The sequence below is a fragment of the Poecilia reticulata genome, chromosome 2 (genome assembly GCF_904066995.2).
Source record: "Poecilia reticulata chromosome 2, P_reticulata-male-v2, whole genome shotgun sequence".
Classification (NCBI taxonomy): domain Eukaryota; kingdom Metazoa; phylum Chordata; class Actinopteri; order Cyprinodontiformes; family Poeciliidae; genus Poecilia; species Poecilia reticulata.
In genome coordinates, this window is record NC_088831.1 from 34,138,098 (window position 1) to 34,156,761 (window position 18,664).

The 18,664-nt window shown below is 37.2% G+C and overlaps 1 protein-coding gene across 5 annotated transcripts; it reads right to left on the minus strand.

Moving 5' to 3' along the window:
* Positions 1–203: 203 nt before the first annotated feature.
* bin1a (bridging integrator 1a) lies at positions 204–17,874 on the minus strand. 5 transcript variants are annotated; one of them, XM_008403896.3, is made up of 20 exons: positions 17,532–17,874; positions 15,647–15,727; positions 15,472–15,526; positions 15,281–15,375; positions 13,993–14,088; positions 13,583–13,693; positions 13,403–13,495; positions 12,503–12,588; positions 12,294–12,369; positions 11,835–11,890; positions 10,915–10,959; positions 9,792–9,861; positions 9,203–9,325; positions 8,900–8,983; positions 7,695–7,715; positions 4,989–5,375; positions 4,460–4,519; positions 4,156–4,230; positions 3,845–3,946; positions 204–3,549 (listed from the first exon to the last, which is right to left on the minus strand). In XM_008403896.3, the coding sequence occupies exons 1-20, from the start codon at positions 17,616–17,618 to the stop codon at positions 3,448–3,450; spliced, it is 1,905 nt and encodes a 634-aa protein (XP_008402118.2). In that variant the 5' UTR covers positions 17,619–17,874; the 3' UTR covers positions 204–3,447. The 5 variants fall into 5 exon arrangements, with proteins under 5 accessions (XP_008402118.2, XP_008402119.2, XP_008402120.2 ...); XM_008403897.3 differs by lacking the exon at positions 10,915–10,959; XM_008403898.3 differs by lacking the exon at positions 8,900–8,983 and having other exon boundaries at positions 17,532–17,873.
* Positions 17,875–18,664: the final 790 nt, after the last annotated feature.

Genomic DNA, 18,664 nt, shown 5'->3' on the forward strand with positions numbered 1-18,664 from the left:
TCATGAAGGCTAAATCACACTGCAGACAGGTCACAAATAAAGTTGTTGAGAAGTTTACAGAAGGGTGTACTTTTGCAAGACACAGTAGACCAGTTTGCTTAAAAGATGACCTATCAATAAATGTGACTATGAGATAAATCATATGTTTGTTTTCCTCCTAAACATGATTACACTTACTGCAAAGGAAGATAAAAACAGTAAAGCAGATTCTAAGTAATCTTTATTATTACTGGTCATTTAGGTACAGGGAAAAAAAATAAAAATATTTTTGTCATATCCCAGACACCACCATTAGAGACTGATCCATAAAGCTGGAGACAGAACCAGACCCAGGTAAAACATTCCAATTCATACACAAAATTTGAGAACAAAGCATGACTGTGTGATTTACCCAAATATGAAGGTGGTTATTCTCACATTTGAGAATTTTTTATTTTTTTCAAATACACATTGAAAAAAAAATTCACATCCACAGTGGCTAAATACTGAAAAGCATTTAAAAAAATCTGTGCACCTGAGTCTGGTTGTATTAACTTTATCTCTATGAGTCCTGCCTCCCTTATAATTAACTCTGCTTTGGACCACGATACCTAGAAACATTTTGAGGCACGGCAGATGGGGAAAAAAAAAAAAAGCAAAAAAAAAAAAAAAACAGGATAAATTTATGAGAAAATGTTGAAAAAGAAAACCATGTAATGCCCGCACCATCTCTTCTACCAAGAGTAGCCATAAAAAAGTAATAAAAAATATAGAAAGAAAAAAAATAGCTTGTTGCAACTGCCTCAAAAGTGACCCAAGTATCACCGCCTTAAATTAAGGGTGTTCACACAACAACACGTGGAAAGTCAGCATGCTCACAGTTACTCACATACAGATATGAATGTCTTCTTAGAATATGTATCTGTCATCACAGCTTGGAAAAAATTACACTGATACACAACAAATGCACTATAACACCTGGAACCATAATACCAGCCAGTGGAAAAAGACCCATATGTTTGCCTCTGTAACATCATAAAACCTTCCCATTGATGCGGTTGACTGTATTCCTCTGTAAGTGGTGGTGGTATTGTTAATAATATTTTCCTACAGATAAACATTTGCATTCCTCAGACGCCGCACATACTCACTCCCATTCTCTCTCGTGCCTATTACACACTAATAACCTAATGAGATTTGAGACTTTTAAGTTAGAGACTGAATGAACGACTGGGTTTGTACTACATATCTATGCATCTACACTGAGAGCAGTGAACCCCAGATAAGTACAAAATACTCCAGATCATCCTCAGTTGGCAATTACGTCGACATAGTTACACTAGGCTATATGTAATCATTGCTCGGCAGCGTATAAAAATAAAAGAAGTTGCTCTGGTGCATAATCTTAAACATCTGCATTGGAGTTTAGAAGTCTCTATGCAAACAGAGGAAACTGTTTTCGGCACATTTTTAATTTTTTTTTTTATGAGTTAGGCTGGCTCAGTTGTTATATATTTGACTACAATTAGTGTGTCATCTATTATACTACCAGCAGCAGCTTCTCTGTGATGCTGGCTAGCTTTATGGCCAGCCTGAGCAATGCATATCTGGAATCATGTGAAAACAAGATCATACCACACAACTTCAAACTATTTCAAAATATATTATAGAGATTTCTATTTTTTAGCTTCTCGGGGAACTGTTGATGTTGGAGTCCCGTTGTCTGTCTGAATTTGCTGCTTTCTACATTTGTCACTATCTGATTTTTATTTTATTTTTTTTTACAACAGGATTGTACTTATGCCACCAGAGACTCGATACTAACACAACAACAACCACAGGCCCCTTTTCCACAAGTAAACAATGGAAGTAAGAATATAGGAATTGCTGGACATGTCCTGAAGGCGATGTGTGAGGAGTTTAATCATCAATCAAATTAACTCCACCAGCAATGAGATAAGCGTCTTGACTGATCAGGTGGGACTATTATTAAAAGTTTTCATTTCAGTTTTGAAAAAAGCTTTCAGTTTTGATTAAATAAAATTGCATTTTCTGGAATGGTACTTATTTTACTCTTTTGCAACTAGACAAATAAGTGAACATTTTTGCCCATTTGGTCAGCTAGAGAATAGCACTTTTGCCCCTTTTTATCTTTGTAAAGCAAAATTTAGGTCTTATTATATGTTATATTCACAGGTAAAATGAAAGTACACCCTCTTTCACTTCAACACATTCACTTCAACACCAGAACTTAATCCCCCAAAAAACATTAGGTTATTTCTAGGTCTTAGGGAACTGAGCAAGTATGAACTGTGACTTCCACAGTTTCGCCATACTTGCCTAAAAATATTTAAAATAAAATTATTTAACATGATCTAATTGGCTTTGTTTAGACTAGACCAGAAGCACATTTGTACAGCTGTTAAATCAATAAAAGGTATTGATTTATTATAGTTATAATAATGCTACTGTACATTTATATATATATATTGATAATTTGATTTTACATACAAGAAACAGTCCAAAATAAACAACCTCAAAATTCAGGAGAGGCTTTGTAATCTTACTGCATAGGAAAATTATGTTGATCTAACCTCTCAAGCTTAGTTGGGGAAAAGGTTTATGTTAAAAGTCCACTTCACTGTCTGTGTTTTTCATGCCTGAAAATACCTACAAACAGCCAAATTTCACCATCTTGTAAGAGGGGAAGCAGGGTAAGAGCCTTCTTTCAGCCAGCTGTCTGGCAGTGTGTGGTACCACATGGGGGACGGTCAGTATGGCGTTTCATACTTTCCCTCACATCTTAATAAAATAATTTTAAACCTATGAGTGGTAAAGCTAAACATTTTTGTGGGGTTTTTTTTAACTCTACTTTTTTAAAACCTCAATACACCTTGACACTGATAACTGGTTCATGCCTATTAACAAACTAAAACGGGACGTATTGCACTGTCCTTCTCAAGTAAACCTTGTAACTGAAAGAGGATGTACTTACTTTTTACAACAATATGTTTTTTTTTCGGGTTTTCTAGTACATCTGGCAACATCTTACGTATTTTACACGGTTCTCAATCTGCCACAAAAATAACAAATCTTAAATTTCAGTTGATGCGACATGACACGACAAAGATTGAGTCATCAGAAATTGATTTCCAATGTAGCCACTGAACAGGTTACTATCAGTACATGTGATCCTGAATGAGCAGGACTCCTCAAATACAGGGCAGTGTGATGGCAAACAGACCCACGGAATGGCTACATCTGTTCATGAAAAAACAGAAACGAAACGTAAATAAAAAGATCCACAGTGCAGCAGATCTTAGAAATGCATGACTTCATCCAGGGCTATCACAGCTCTGTTTATATGGCCAAAGTCCTTGGTAGGATACAGTATTGAGGGGGAAGAGAGGAGAAGGACATAAATAGGCAAGAGGAACAGAGTATCAACAAAGGAACGTGCCCCTTCTTTCACAGCCTCTGTGTGAAGTTTTCAGGAAATACTCCTTTAGTGGCATTTTCTTTTTTCTGCTGCCAATCGTCCTGCTTCAGTCCCATCAGCCAGCCGTCGTCCTACAGGAAGAAACGGGACAAATAAATGACACAGCTGCTTTTGTGCTTCTGGTATGTTAATACATGTGCAGTGCCAGAAGTTCTTTATTTGAGCTATTTTTTCAGTTTGGAAAAATCATCTACCTTCAACATTATTTGAAAAACAGTGACAATGATTTTGTATTTTCCCTCTATGTATTCTGTCACACAATGATAAGAGCTATTTTAGTGGTGTTAGTAAAAGGTTTTAAAGATTTAGTGGCAACATTATGTGGTGGGATTCCTTTGCTATTTCAGAGATAATGAGGTCACGTACCTGTTCATCTGGATTGTCGAAGGTGACTACGAGCACCACATCACCAGCCTTCATCTCTAGTTCATCCGTGTCATTGGCAGCATAATCATGCATCACCTGGACCTTTTTTTTAATCACAAAGGTTGATATTAATGAGCTTTTTAAATGTATCTGTTTATTATGTCCTCGGCTGTTCAGTCTTTGTATTTGAGTGCGTGCGTGCGTGCGTGTGTGTGTGTGTGTGTGTGTGTGTGTGTGTGTGTGTGTGTGTGTGTGTGTGTGTGTGTGTGTGCGTGCGTGCGTGTGTGTGTGTGTGTGTGTGTGTGTGTTACCTTGAACAGGAAGCCAGGAGGCATGTCTGCAGTCTCTGATGAATCTTGTGTTGATTCTGCTGCTGTGGTCGGAGTCTGCAGGTGTGACACAAGAATTACTGACAAGGTAAATAAAAATAGGCACTTTTTTCAGAACACTTCTTCTGATCTTATTTTTATATAGTGTGGCTAGTGGAGAATCTGTGTGTTCAGTGGAAAGATTTTTGCATCTCTCAAACACTTATTTACTCATTTGTTTAACATTTTCTAGAAATCTAACAGCAACATTTCTACTCCATGCTCAGATTAATCCCTCTTCACACACCTCCTCTGTTGCTGCTTCTTCTTCTGCTTCAGGTTCAGCAGCTGGTGCTGAGGAATCTTCCTGAAACCAGAAAAGCAAGAAGCATTAGGGGATTTCAAACGGAGAGAAGGAGTAGGCCATGAAAGACGAGGAAATAATGAACGGGTGAAGACGGAAACGAAACAAGGACAGACAAAACCACAAGCCAAAAAGTCTATAACCTAAACTTCACCACAGGAAGAGAGACAAAATAAGTTGCATGATTCATTTTAAAATGCTGTTGCATACCAACGCTGTTTATCAGCAAAAGAAACCAACTGTTCAGTTGAAACCATATGTCTCTTTTTTTCTATTTCAGCCTGACCTCTTCAACCTCGGCTGATGCATCTACACACCTGGTCCAGATGCATCCTAAATTATTCCATGTCAACATGTATTTGCAAAATACATTTAGTTAGTTTCTGCATGCTCAATTCTCCTTGTTAATGGTTGATGCATCCACTCTTTTCGTCCAGATGCATCTCTCCATTTTTTTTACGTCCGCAGTTACCTGACCCTCTTTTTCATCCAGCTCGGGAGCAGCTGGACTGTTGTCCTCCTCAACCACATCAGACGGAGCCTCATCAGCAGGTGTTTCAGCTGCAGCTGGCTCCTCTTTGACAGGCTGCTCTACTTCGTCACCCAATCCCTCCTGGGCTTCTTCTACTGTATCGTAGTGAGCCGTCTGGCTCCCATCATCCTCCCATCCCTCCTGCGATGCAGTCACAGGGTCATAGCGAATAGGTTGGGTTCCGTCATCCCCCCAGCCCTCTGAGGCTGCTGCTATGGGATCATAGCGGATGGGTTGTGTACCATCGTCACCCCAGGCCTCTGTAGCAGCAGCAACAGGGTCAAAGTGCTTCTGAGTTTCTTCTTCCTGTGCGTCTGCATCCTCCGACTGAAGGGTAAGGGTCAGGTTTCAAGTGGTCAGAAGAAAAGAACATGTTTTTTTTTTTGTTTTTTCTATACACAATGAAGGCTGTTAAAAATTAGATGAATATTAAGGTCAGGATGATTATTGACATTTTCCATGAGTTTGCAGGAAAAAGAACAGCTTAATTAGTTAAACAAAACTTAGTATATCTACCAATTACCAGGATTTTTACAAAACCCCTCAGGGGATGTGGGTACAAATAATAATAGTAAAAAAAAAAAGTTGATCTTTATGCACACCAGATATTATAAATATAAAATGGCTGCATAACGTTACGAAAATATGAATTTAATAATGTCATCTAAAAAAAAACTCAAAGAAGACAAGGTAAGTTATATCTCTTGTCAAATTTAACATTATTCTCTCATGTGCTTCCAATACAAGAAACCAACATATTTGTTTACCCATGTCCCCTTAGGGCTTTCGTAGATTTTCTTCAAAAGTCAGGGTTAAACCCTCTGTTCAATGATGACTGCAGTATCAATATTATTCAACCCCATGAAGAGATTTCTTTATATAGATAACATTTTCTTAATTTGTTTATTGCAAACAGCTTGAAGTTTACATATTTTACCAATAAAGCAAATGAAGGTTGAATAATTTTAGATGCAACTGTACAAAGAAGAATGTAGGAGTGAGATCTGATATAAAAAAAGGGTTCAAAAGGGTTGGGTTATTGCTTTGTTTCCAAAAAAGTTGCGCACTGTGGTGAAAGAATAATTTGTCCTCAAAGATAAATATTTGCCCTCAGTTAAAACATATTCTTTGTATATTAGAGGGGAAAAGATGATGCATTTGTTTTGGTTCAATGTAAAATCTGACAAAAACTTTTGGTCTACTTAATTCATTCAAAATAGGAAGCAAACTAACAAACTAAACTCTGCCGTTTTGCATTCTTGCAAATTAAAAGAGCAAAATGATGATAATGTTGCACCTTTTGCTAATTTCACACAGATTTAAAACTTTTTGGAAACATGGTTGTATGTATTCATTGTCAAAAGAGGAGTTTAGTCAATAAAAAAATCAAACAGTAAGTAATGAGGTTAATACTTCACATACTTAAAGTCTTAAAAAAGCATTATTATTAATAATTCATAATAGAAGAAATTTCACACAGAACTTTTCAATTTATCTGCATTACTTTAATGTGGAACAAATTAGTTTTGCAATTTTTAATTGCAGCAGATATAAGGACACCCATATTAGGTTACAAGAACTTAGCATAAAGTATTAACCTTTACAGATATTGTTCAGTTATAACCAAAGGTTAAGGAAAAACAGGTAGGGCAGCAGAAACAAGCAGAAATGCAAAACAGAAGTATTGTTTCACCTCCAAAACAAATGTTGAATATTTGCGTTGCAGGTGTGGTCTTAGTGCCTTTGTATCATCAGAACATTTCTGAAAAAAAGCTTGCTCTATCTTTAGTTCTGATATACAAGTACACAATGGTTTTTGAGACACATTTCTTTTTACAGTGGCAGGATTTAAAAAAAAAAGGGGTTAGTTGATGGTCACATGGTCTACCAACACGCAAGGCTTGGGGAAGCTGCTTATAAATTCTTGACAAGCAATTTGGAAGACTGTGAGCAACTTCACTAAGCTTTCATAAAAATAAAATAAAAAAAATCACAATCCATGTGTGTCACATGTGAGCATGAAGGTCACATGTAAGTAAGTGTTACATGTTTAGTTATAAAAACATGTGAACACACGAGGATATGAAGGAAAACCAAAGAAAGGAGGGAATTCAGTTACAAATTCTTCCAGACCACACAGATAAAGAACTACATCTTTTTATATTGAAATAAACAAGCGATGTCTGAGTTTTAGTCTCTTATACATTCTGTATTTTATCGTGACGCTGTAAAATCTGAACATGAAATGTGAAACTGCACAGTGAGTCACCCATTTTACTGCTAGTCAGTATTCTGTCAATTTGAAACTGAATTGACTCGAGCACATTCCCAAGTTCAATTTGTGTTGCAAGACAATTTCTTCAGTGTTTTGTTACAACATTGAGCACTGCAGACAAAAGACAAAACTCACACAGATTTGGGAAAAACAAGTGAGACCAAAACATAGAAAATGTTTTCTTATATTAAAAGGAACAATGCAAAAGAAACACAATGGAAAAGATATGGGTGTGACTTGTGAATGGGTTCACAACGTTAATTAACTCATTGCTGCTTCATACATACATCTTCAAATCTTTCTGTAAGTAACAATTTTGAGCACATGCCATATTTTCTTTATAACCTTTGTACATTTTATGCTATACTTACCCATGAATCCCAGTTAGCCGGCTGCGGAAAATAGAGAGACAACATGAGCATCACAGTATAATTTTTCATAACTTCTGTTGAATTTAATGTAAAACTTCCACAGCAGGACCCATGCTCTGAAACTACAAGCCCACAGCACTAGATTTAAGAAGAAGAGAAGAAAATAATTTAGGGAGCTCTAAATCATGGAGGATTAATCATTGCACGCATAAAAAAGGGTTTGTACGAAAGGTGTCAGCGACAAAGCCTTCTGGAGCGTCACACAATAATCCTGAGATTCAGAGTATACTTTTTGACTGGTTCTGCTTTCCTTCAGTGTTATTATGATGATGATAAATATTTTTCTGAAGCTTTAATCTGTCAATTGAGTTTCTTGTTAAGCTGAAGTAATTACTGTGTTCTATTCAGTGTAAATCATTGCAGTGAACAACTTTGTTTCACCCAAAATGGCGCCAGTCTACACTATCTGTCACGGAAAATCTAAAGTTTTTGAACAAAGGCTTGGATACAAACAATCTTTATATTCAAACCAGCATTTCATCTTCACATGATTTCCACACCTCAAAACATTAATTAAGATAATATGCATTTTTTCAGACAAAAAAAATCTCAATCAAATTTCCTTATATTCATCGCTGGAATGATAATCTATAAATATAAATAACCAGTACCTATAGGTTACAATACTGTCATATTAGATCTGTCCAGTACCAATGAGAAAGAAATGACATCACAGCAGGGCTACAGTCTGGAGTTCATGCCAAATGTGATCCGTGGACATAGTGCCAAAGCAGAAAGAAGTGGTCACTAGAAGCAGGTCTAAAAAGATCGTCATGCCATCATCCACCTCGGGTTTAGTTGTTTTGGAAAGAAGCAGAGCAGGCAAAACCTCAAACTGTGCCAAGCTTACCAAGCAATTTCATATTCTATCAGAACTGTCACGCCAATTCATATATTTTATATATTTTAGATCAACCGCCATTTGCACAATATGTAAAGCGTTTAATATGTCACCAAAAGTTTTATATTTATTTGGCTGACATCTTTAATCGGAACAGCAATGTGACAGTGGATGAGCCCATTCATAAAAACTGTAAAATAAACTGCAGGGGAATCTGAGCAGAACATGAAATTCCTTGTAAAGACTGGCACATCTTACGGTGGAGTTCTCTACGATCGCTATGTTCATGCCATAAATGGTCCACCTGAGAGACTGTGGAGACTTTGGCTGCTTCACTGAAACACTCCAGGTCCATATCCAACAGGTTGTTGACTGCAGGACTGTCAAACTGACAATGACAGGAACAGGCTAACTGGGTTTAAAGGTCAACGACTTAGGGAAATAGAATAGAATAGAATAGAATAGAATAGAATAGAATAGAATAGAATAGAATAGAATAGAATAGAATATGTTTTTGGGAGTCCAGGAATTAATGGTTGGGTCTTCTGTCCTGGAAAAGAGGAAAGTTAAAGGGCTGGTTTACGGTTTATTGAGAGCTGCTACTCACCTCTGTAGGAGAGGTGACATTGATATCAGGAGTTGCTGCAGCATCAAACAGGCTGATGATGTTCTCAGTTTTTAGTTCCTTAGATGGGGTTACCTTAGGTGGCGGAGGCACTGCTGGTCTTAACTAGAATTTAGGTGAAAAAAGAGCACTTTTAAATTCCCCTGTAGGGTGTCGGTTTGTTCGGTTTTATAAGCTCCTGAACTCAAATAACATTTCTCCTGTTCTCTTTCCTCTTTAATTAATAAATCACTATATGAACCACATAAAGTTCATGAACCACATTACAACAGGAGACTTTGCTATTTCTCCTTTCATTCCACAAGTACAACATTCTATGGTTTAGGCAACCTTTTGCTGCCTCTTTTTCCTTTTTATCTCGTTTTCTTTTTTTATTTCTTGATCACTGACACAGAAACTATGTGTTTTTTATTACGATCTACAAGCATGAACACAATTGAAAATGAAAATGTGTAAAAGACAAAGAAAAACAATATTACTTGCCCTTTAAAAACAGCAATATTTCATGATAAGAAATACTTTAAGGCCCAACTCTTTCAACTCTGAGAAGGAAACATCTGTGAAAATTCACCTTGGATGGGGATTTGGGGATTGGAGGTGGTCCTCCTGGTCTGAGAGTGTGGTTAGAGTCCTCTCTTTCACTAAGAAAAAAGGACATGAAAAAGATAATATGAAAGTATAGAAGTATAGTATAGAACTATTGAACAGCTGTCAAAAGTTAAACCGACTTGAGGAAGATAACAGGGCATGCTCTACAAGAGTCCAAGCAGAACATGTTACTGTAAAAGCTGTCATGCAAGAAAAGTGAGCATCCGTTTCCGCCGTCCATCTCCTATCATGCAAGCAGACTTGGTGCCTCCAGTAAATCCTTATATGTGAGCAGTGTGAGACGCATTTGCTGTTGTAGGGAAAATATTCTGGCGCTGATGAACACAAACTCCAAGCTTTAGGTAATTAAAGAGCCGAGCATACACTTGCACATCATTGCTGCAACAGGCAACATTGTCCAATCGTGCATCTTTTTCAAAAAAGATGTATTTTTTGAAAAACCTGTTGCTACACTTGAACAGCAACTGCTGAGGAGATTATTCACTATATATAAGTTGACAGTCGCTCCCATCCACTTGGTGTCGGTCAAAGTTATTAACGCAATAAACCTGGAAACGTCTTAAAGTCAACAAATCTCTTAATGAAGTAGCATAATAAGAGAGAGAGATGCTTGTATTTTATTATTGAGATACATTACCAGATCTGATAAAGTTATAAAATATTTCACTGAGGCGTTTCTCATGTAATAGTTCATCCCAGTTGCTGAGGGGTGTTCCTCACACACACCTTTAGGTGAAGCTCTGCCAACACCATGGAATCATCTCTTTTCAGTTTCATTATTTAATAACTTTCAAGTCCCATTTGGGGAAAGAAGCAACATCTTGTGGATTTATTACTGCGGACTGTTCTTGCCTGTTGGGGCATCAAATAAACATGTGCAGGTTTTGCTCTGCTCCTTTTTTACCTCCATCTCCAAGCACTCAACTTCCTCATTGTGTGAAATCACTACCACAATCAAGCATCGGTTTCCCTGACATTACCCACATCTGCAGACTGACTGACATACACCAGCTGTACAGACAGGTCAGGTTAGAAGGACAGACAAACATTGTGTCACCGCTGTTACCACAACTGTTGCCAGTTACCTCCTGCTGGGTCCTGACGATGCTGTGCCAAGGTCACTAGTCCTTCTGAAAGGGGAAGTTAAGGTGAGGGGGTTTCTGGGTTACTGCTTGATTTTCCTTTCTTCGCAGTGCTAGATGTATTTATTAATGTTATCTATTTTTTTCATGTTAAGCCAAAATAAAATTCAGGTGTCAGTTGACACATATGGCAAGATATGTGTCTTATGATATCTTGTGCAAGACACGTATCTTTCACAAGATGCGTGTCTTGCGCAAGATATGTGTCGGGTAAGATTTCTCTTCACATTAATCATGTAATAACCTCATTATCCATACACATTTATCAAACAAGCAACAAGGTCTAAAAAAAATTGACTTATATGACACAAACCACTAATTATTGTGCTGGGTAAAAAATCAGCCAGAGTTTTTCATCTATCAAGGGTCAGGAATACAAAATCAGAGATATACTACCTTGAAGATGATTACTCTGATAAGTTTTTTCAAAATGATTTGAGCTGCAAATCTAAATTAAGGAACAAAGTAATGCTTCTTGTCCAAAAAAAAAAAAAAACTCCTTAAATTCTCTCAGGCATAATCTAAACTGCTTGTACTACATTGACACTTGTTTGGTTTTATTTAAAAAATGCATGCTGGCATTATACTAGTGTACTTAGCTTTCCACAAATCTCATTTTTTAAATCTTTGTTAATAAATGAGGCCACGGCAGAATCTGTTATTCATACTTGAGCTTGGCTTAAGCTCATTTAGAGGTCACCAGTTTATTTGCCAACTTGAACCAACATTTCCTGACACTAAGGTCAAGCACACAGTGAATTGAGGGTGTCTTTCTTTTGATCCTTGTATACTGTTTCATGATTGTTGCTCATCAAACCCACTAGAAGGCCTTTAGGAGTTTTATTAAAATACGAGAAACCAACCTGGTTGTGTCGCTGTTCTCCAATTTCTCCAACACATCATACAAATCCTGATCCAACTGCAAATATATCAGAGTGAAGTGTGAAATGCGACATCCAACACCAAAAAGCATTTCATCATTTCAAAGTATTTTGCCTCATGCGACACCAGTATTACTATCTTGTGCTTTTTCTCTTCTCTTTTGTATTTTCTGACAATGTACTGCCAAATGTAACTCCCTTTATTTCCTTGCCTAGTTTTCATTGTTCATTAAACACTATTTACACATCTCATGCTAAGGTAGAAGAATAAAACCTGCAGACACTTCAACATGTCTAGATCAACTGATGCGAGACTGTTTCTGTCTCACGTAGTCAACATTTTCCATTACCTACCACCTGATATACTGTGTCAGTAATCTAATCCACTCCCGTATCCACCCTCAGCCCTGTCTGTACTGGAGGTCTGCAGAAGGGTCTTACCCGGCTGATTTCCTTGTGAAACTTCTCCTCAAAGCCCGCCAAACTCTGGAAGGTGCTGACATAAAATCCAACACGACTGGAGAAAGCAGAGAGAGGAAGAGATATCAATGTCACTGCTGAATCCAACTGTAGCATTAATATTCGGTTGGTATCTTAGTGAGCAAATAAAACAATCTAAACAGGCACTTATATGCAGAAAAATTACACACCTGTTCCAGAGTGAAGGTAACTCTTCTTGCAAGTCAAGATTAATCTCCTCAAACACCTTCTGGGCTCTCTCTAACTCTTCCTCAGCCTGAAGTACACAAACAAACAAGCAAACACCCACGTTGTTGGCTAAGACGTATTAACTTAATTATGTTTTTTTCACTCATGCTGCATCCCTGGAAGCCTAGTGAACAGTCTAAGCTTTTCAAATTTATTTTTATGTATTAAATATATTTTCTTTTATTATTTTGAAGTGCTACCTGCTATAGTCACAAACTAGGTCGTGGCTATAATATGACAATGTAAAAAAAAAAAATCATGGATTCTGAATACTATTGCACTACGTTTCTTCCATGACGTTCATAAGAGTTTTTTTTTTTTTTCAAATCTCAATAATGCAGCTGCAATACAACTATGATTCCTCATTATGTATCTGTTGACATAGGAGTGGATACAGAGACAACAGACGATGAGGTGAAATGTTCACAATGCTCTTTAACTGCATATTACATAATCCTGGAAATGTCAATAACAAGAAGTGCTGCACCCAACCAGATGGTGGCTGCAACTTTCCATCCACTACTCATGCACACAGGCATACTTGCTAATAGTTCATGTGATTTTTTTTTAAAATAAATTATACAAAAACAATATGCACTCATTATTCAATGGAGAATTTATCTAGCATTTTTAAATGTTTAATAGTAAATCAAGTTAATTCCAGCCATTCCAATTTGTCTGATATCAGTATTTGTATAAAGACTATTTCATTGCGATTTAGCATATTTTGGCTTTAATTAGCTTAGCAAAAAATATTGTAATAAAAAAACAACAATCTTGAGATATTATTACATTGATTTCTTTATAAAGTAATATCACTGTCCATAAACTCTACAGAATACCTGGTTCTTGGAGAGACTGGTCTGAGCAAGGTTGTGTGCAGACAAGATACCCTGAGCCCAACCTGGAGTGGCTCTTTCCAACAAGGTGGACGGCTAAAAAAGTGGATACATATTTTCGTATTAGACTATGTTCATTTTATTTGCAGCCTATGTTGAAACAAATAAATAAATGACATTTACCTTTGTAATTTTAATGCCTCCGTCTTTTTTCTTAGTCTTATGTGTAGCAGAATAGTTATGTCTGGCACTGTCGTAATCCACCAGCTTCCTGTCTCTCTTTGCAATGCGAGCCTGAAAGAAAGAAAGAAAGAAAGAAAGAAAGAAAGAAAGAAAGAAAGAAAGAAAGAAAGAAAGAAAGAAAGAAAGAAAGAAAGAAAGAAAGAAACCACAGTAAGTGTTGAGCTGCAGACAGAACCTTCATCAGTACACGTTTTACTCTTTATTTGGATCTCAGTTTAGTAAAATATGCATAGCCTGCTTTATCTATAATGCTCTGGGTTTACGAATTACATTCAAATCAATCCAGGGTGCCGGTGGATCGGCAACTAATGCAACTAATCCTGGGTTGAGGTCATGAATTCACAGCTTACCTTAATATCAGGGAACTGACCCAGGTAGGTATCCATGGAGATCAGAGCGTGATCAACCAACTTCTGATGGTAATCAGTCCAAAGCACATCACAGTCCTGCGTGATGGATTAACATGCACAGTCATAGACAATAACAGAAGGCATGCCGTTACAATCTAATGTCAGTGTTACACATTTACAAAGTCATGAGAAGCGGCATGGTCAGTCTTTGTTTTTTGTTTTTTTTTATGTTTTTTTTTGTGTGGTTTTAAAATGCTAAGAAAAAGAACTATGTTGAAAAATAACTTAATTTTTCACAAATTCTTCTGCCTTTGCTGTTTATATAGTTCAGTCTTCAAAGAGGCGTTGTTGATCCCTCTTGTATTTCCTTTTAATATTTTGTTGTAAAACACAAAATTATTTATTTCCCCTCTAACATTTTAAACCAAACATGCACTGCAACATTTATATCATGAAGAATTCAGAGAATCAAGCTATTGTAAATAATACTTTCCTCTTGAAGATCAGGCATGCTTCAAGAAAAACACATTCCCTTGTTCAAACTTAAACTGAACAAAAATGTCAAACATCAGATTTCATTGAACCATCTAATCCACCCTGACAATGTTTCCACCACTTCTAGTATTCAACTTTCCTTTCCTCCTGTGTCGTTTAAATACAAAGGATATTTTCCTTCTTTGTGTTTCAACTAAGAGGTGAATAAAAGTCATGCTACAGCTATGTTGCTCTAGCCTTGTACAAAAAATGTATGCAAGATCAAAAAGTGGACACCCCTTTTATTTTTCTGATGTAAATATTTATTTTATTGCTGTTTAAAGTCAGAGCCAGTCCAGATTATTCTAAAATATATTGTAGGACTGCTGCTACATTTTAAGACCACCACGTTTCATTGCTTGATCCTTTTTTCTCTCACAGTAAGCACAAATTCTTACTGCTCAATAAAATTATATTTGCAGTGATCTGTAGCGTACATTTTCTTAGTCTTTATCACTGCTATGTTTAGTATTACAATATTGTAAATGCTGTAAACATGATTCATAGCATATTATCCTGCTAAAAAAATAAAACTAAAATGAATGCCCCATGTATTTCTAGCCATTAACCTTTTACACTGGTTTTTGCAGCTGTTGCTAGCCAGAATCTTTGTAGTAGCCAGGAGGATAGATTTTTCACACCTAGTCAGCTAATGTTAGTTCTGACCTCTGAGTGAAAAGAAATTCATCCCCTCATGCAGACACAAAGACCATTGTGGTGTACTTCAGCACAATAAAGAAAAATCCTTTCTGACCTCCAGAATAGAATCCACTTCATTCTTGCCATACCAGTCCGGCTCATACATGTCACCTAGACAGGCCTGTAGATTCTTGGAGGACTCGTGCATAGCTAAAACACATGAACAAAAAGCAAATAAGCGGAAGTGATTTTTTCTTTCCCCCAATGATGGTCAGACTTGCTTGACTTGGATGGATGTGACCGTACCTCTAACTGCCTCAAGGTATGCTCTTAGGTCCCTCTGGAGTTTGCTGCCTTCAGTCTAATGATGAGGTTTAACATAAGTCCATAATTAAAATATGTGTTACAGCTGTTTAACTAATGTTACACTGATTTATTCAGTAACTTGTACATGTAACAAAGTGTATGCATGTAGGCTCACATATTGCTTGTTGAAGTTGATGACCCACTCCTCAAAAGCAGCATCTTTGGTCTCATCTGCTTTGCCAAGCTTCTGTAGAACCTGTCAAACAAAGAAATGAGTGATCAAAACCAGGGAGATGCTAATATTAGATGGATCAGTAAACATAACATTGAGAGTGCATGTAGCCACCACAAACCTCGATGCATTTTAATTGGATTTTATGTGATTGACAACACAAAGCAGCATATAAATCTAGAGTGGAAAGAATAAGACAGACATTTTCAAAACCTAAAAAGAGAAGAGCTGAGCTACACTTGTGTGCTCACAAGAACTGACTATGATGGATTGTATAGTCATCTTTTTCTGTAATTACAGCTGCAAATTCTCTGCAGTATGTCTATACAAGCGTTGCCCATCCAGAGAGGGAACATTTTCCCCGTTGATTTGTGATGAACAGGTCAACCTCAGTCAGACTGGATGAAGAGCGTCTGTAAAAAGAGATGTTTTTAAATTTTGTGCGCATTTTCCAATGTGAATTTTGTTTGGGATTCAGCATCTCCACAGCATAATGCAACCACAGTATGGCACCGAGGAGATGGTGGGTGATGTGCAGTTAGTTTTCTGCATGTATAACACTTTGCTTGTTGGCTGAAATGTTTTGTTCTTTTTTGACCCAATAAATGTTTGTACTTGCTTAGTGTGTCAACTTCATGACTTTGTGGAAAACTGCAAATGGGTATTCTACTGGCTTCTTTTGAAAATTTAATTTCTTCTTTCTAGATTTTCATAAAAGGTAGATTTATATGGAGCATTATAATGCTTACTTTTTTTCCCAACAGCTACCTGAACTATAGCTCACTGCTGCTCCCCCAGAGATTTCATGGAGAAGTTGGTTGTTTCTGATGAATGTTCTCCTTGCCAGGGCTGCCGGCCTTGTGGATCACCATACTTAGTATATTTGCATTTATGTCATACCATTTTAGTTTAACAAATGTAACTGTGTTCATTGATTAACTTGTTCACAAATGTTCTCTAAAAAAATCTCTGATGCCACAAATGGACTTTGTTAACTAATTGAGTGGCTGTGGGTGCATTTGGTTACTGGATTTTATGAATTGAAGTCAAAGGGCTGAATATGAATGCATGTCACAGTTTTCAGAAGTTTTTTTTTTCTTTTTCATTAAAACAACTTCTTTGTAATTCACAGTTAGGCAGTTATTTGCGTCGATTTACCACATAAAATCCCACCAGAATAAATTAGCGTGTGTTGTTTTGTGGCAACATGCAAATATGTTAATAAGGTTTTACTATTTTTGCAATTCATATGACAGTGAAGGACATGAAGACACATAATAAACATTCAATTACATTAAACGGGAAAATACGCAGATAAAGTAACAAAACATCTGCCCTGTTCCTATTTACACGTGTTTTGGAAGACAAACAGCGCCACCTCGCATTCATTCTGCGCAACGTGCAGGTGCTTGAAAGCACAGGCCTATTATATGTCACTTCCTGCAGAAAGCGTAAGCGTTTAGTGCTGAAATGATACACATTGTGCATGAGTGGAGCTTAAACGAGAAAAATCCACTCGTTTAGCTGTTTTTATACCATTGGGTTTTTAAAATACCAGGCATATAAGACTAAAATATGCGTGAGCCTACACTGAGGTGCACTTTATAAGCAATTTGCACTTGTCCATCGATAGATTATTTAAGGACAGGACGTATTTAAAACGAACAACCACAAACTAGTCATCCTTGCTCTTTTTATGGTGTCGTGATGCGACACTGCGCCTCAGCGGAGGATGCGGCAGCGCTGCTCCGAGGCGCGTAAAAGGCCTAACCACCATAATTCCCCATGTATTTTTTTAAAAACAGGCAGATGGCGGGGCACACATTACCTTTTCCTGGGCTCTGGTGAGCTTTTTCTGAACGTTGCTGGCCACTTTCCCAGCTGTCAGCCCCTTCCCCAAATTCAGCTCAGCCATCTTGCAGCGCAGATCAGTCTTTGGATGCAGGAGGGAAGGAAATTGATCGCTTGGACCGCTACGGCGACCGCTGAGGCAAAGGCATCAATGTCCAAATAGGAAAAAGACGATGACAAATGCAAATTGGAGATGTTTTTTTCTCTCCCTTCTATATAATAATGATGATGATGTGTGGGCAAAGCGTGATTGTAGCCTGTTCTCTGTAATGTTGGGCTGTTGTACGTGTGCGCGCGTCCCTGACAGAGGAGGAGGATGCTGAGCGATGATCTTAAAGGTACAGATACTCTCGCTTTTCCTCTTGTCTGCACAGAAAAACTGAACACCTATGTAAACGTGCGCAAAATACAAACAGACAAGGAAAATGCATGAATTATGTTTTTACTTTTATAAAAATTGAAGCGGGGGCGGGGAGGTATTAATTTCCTTTCAAAATCTAAAGTGAACACGCACTGTTTTGATCAGTTTTTTTTTACGGTAGTAGTGCGGCATTACAGCTTGAGTCAGCTATTAATATTATGTAACATGAAGGATCATGACAGGCTTTTTTTTCTAAAGTAGGCTATCTCTAAAGAGCAACTCATCTGTTAAATGAATTCCCTAAAACATATTTAAACAAGCTATTCAAGTATAGCTGTATAAAATGTGTTCTAAAAAGCACAGGTTAGAAAGAATTTCAATTCGATCAGAGTAGATTTAAAGTGTAACTGAAAATATACACAATACACCTGTAAAATATTCTATGATTTTTTTAAATATATTCTGCTAACGTCCATTCTACTTATTTATTTTTTTTATTTTCACAACGTTCTTGCATCAGGTTGATAATAATTAAGACTGATGTCCCAGCAGCTCAAGAATAAAAAGCTGCTTCAGCACCACACGAGCTGACAGCTCCGCTTTCTCATCAAGCAGCGCTTTGGACCCCTGCTGTCTTCTCTAATAGGGTCAGTATTGAAGCAAGTTCAACAAAACAACAGGTTTGATCTTGTTCAAAATGTGCCTGGCTTCCAAACAAGTAGAGAACTTTTCTCCAGGAGGGGGCGCTA

Excerpts from the sequence above, each read along its gene's own strand:
- bin1a (XM_008403896.3), bottom strand. The coding sequence starts at position 17,618 with ATGGCTGAGCTGAATTTGGGGAAGGGGCTGACAGCTGGGAAAGTGGCC. Across the intron at positions 15,376-15,471 it reads ATACCTTGAGGCAGTTAGAG|CTATGCACGAGTCCTCCAAG; the intron begins GTACGGTCACAT and ends CATGTGTTTTAG. Across the intron at positions 11,891-12,293 it reads TTCACAAGGAAATCAGCCGG|TTGGATCAGGATTTGTATGA; the intron begins GTAAGACCCTTC and ends ATATATTTGCAG.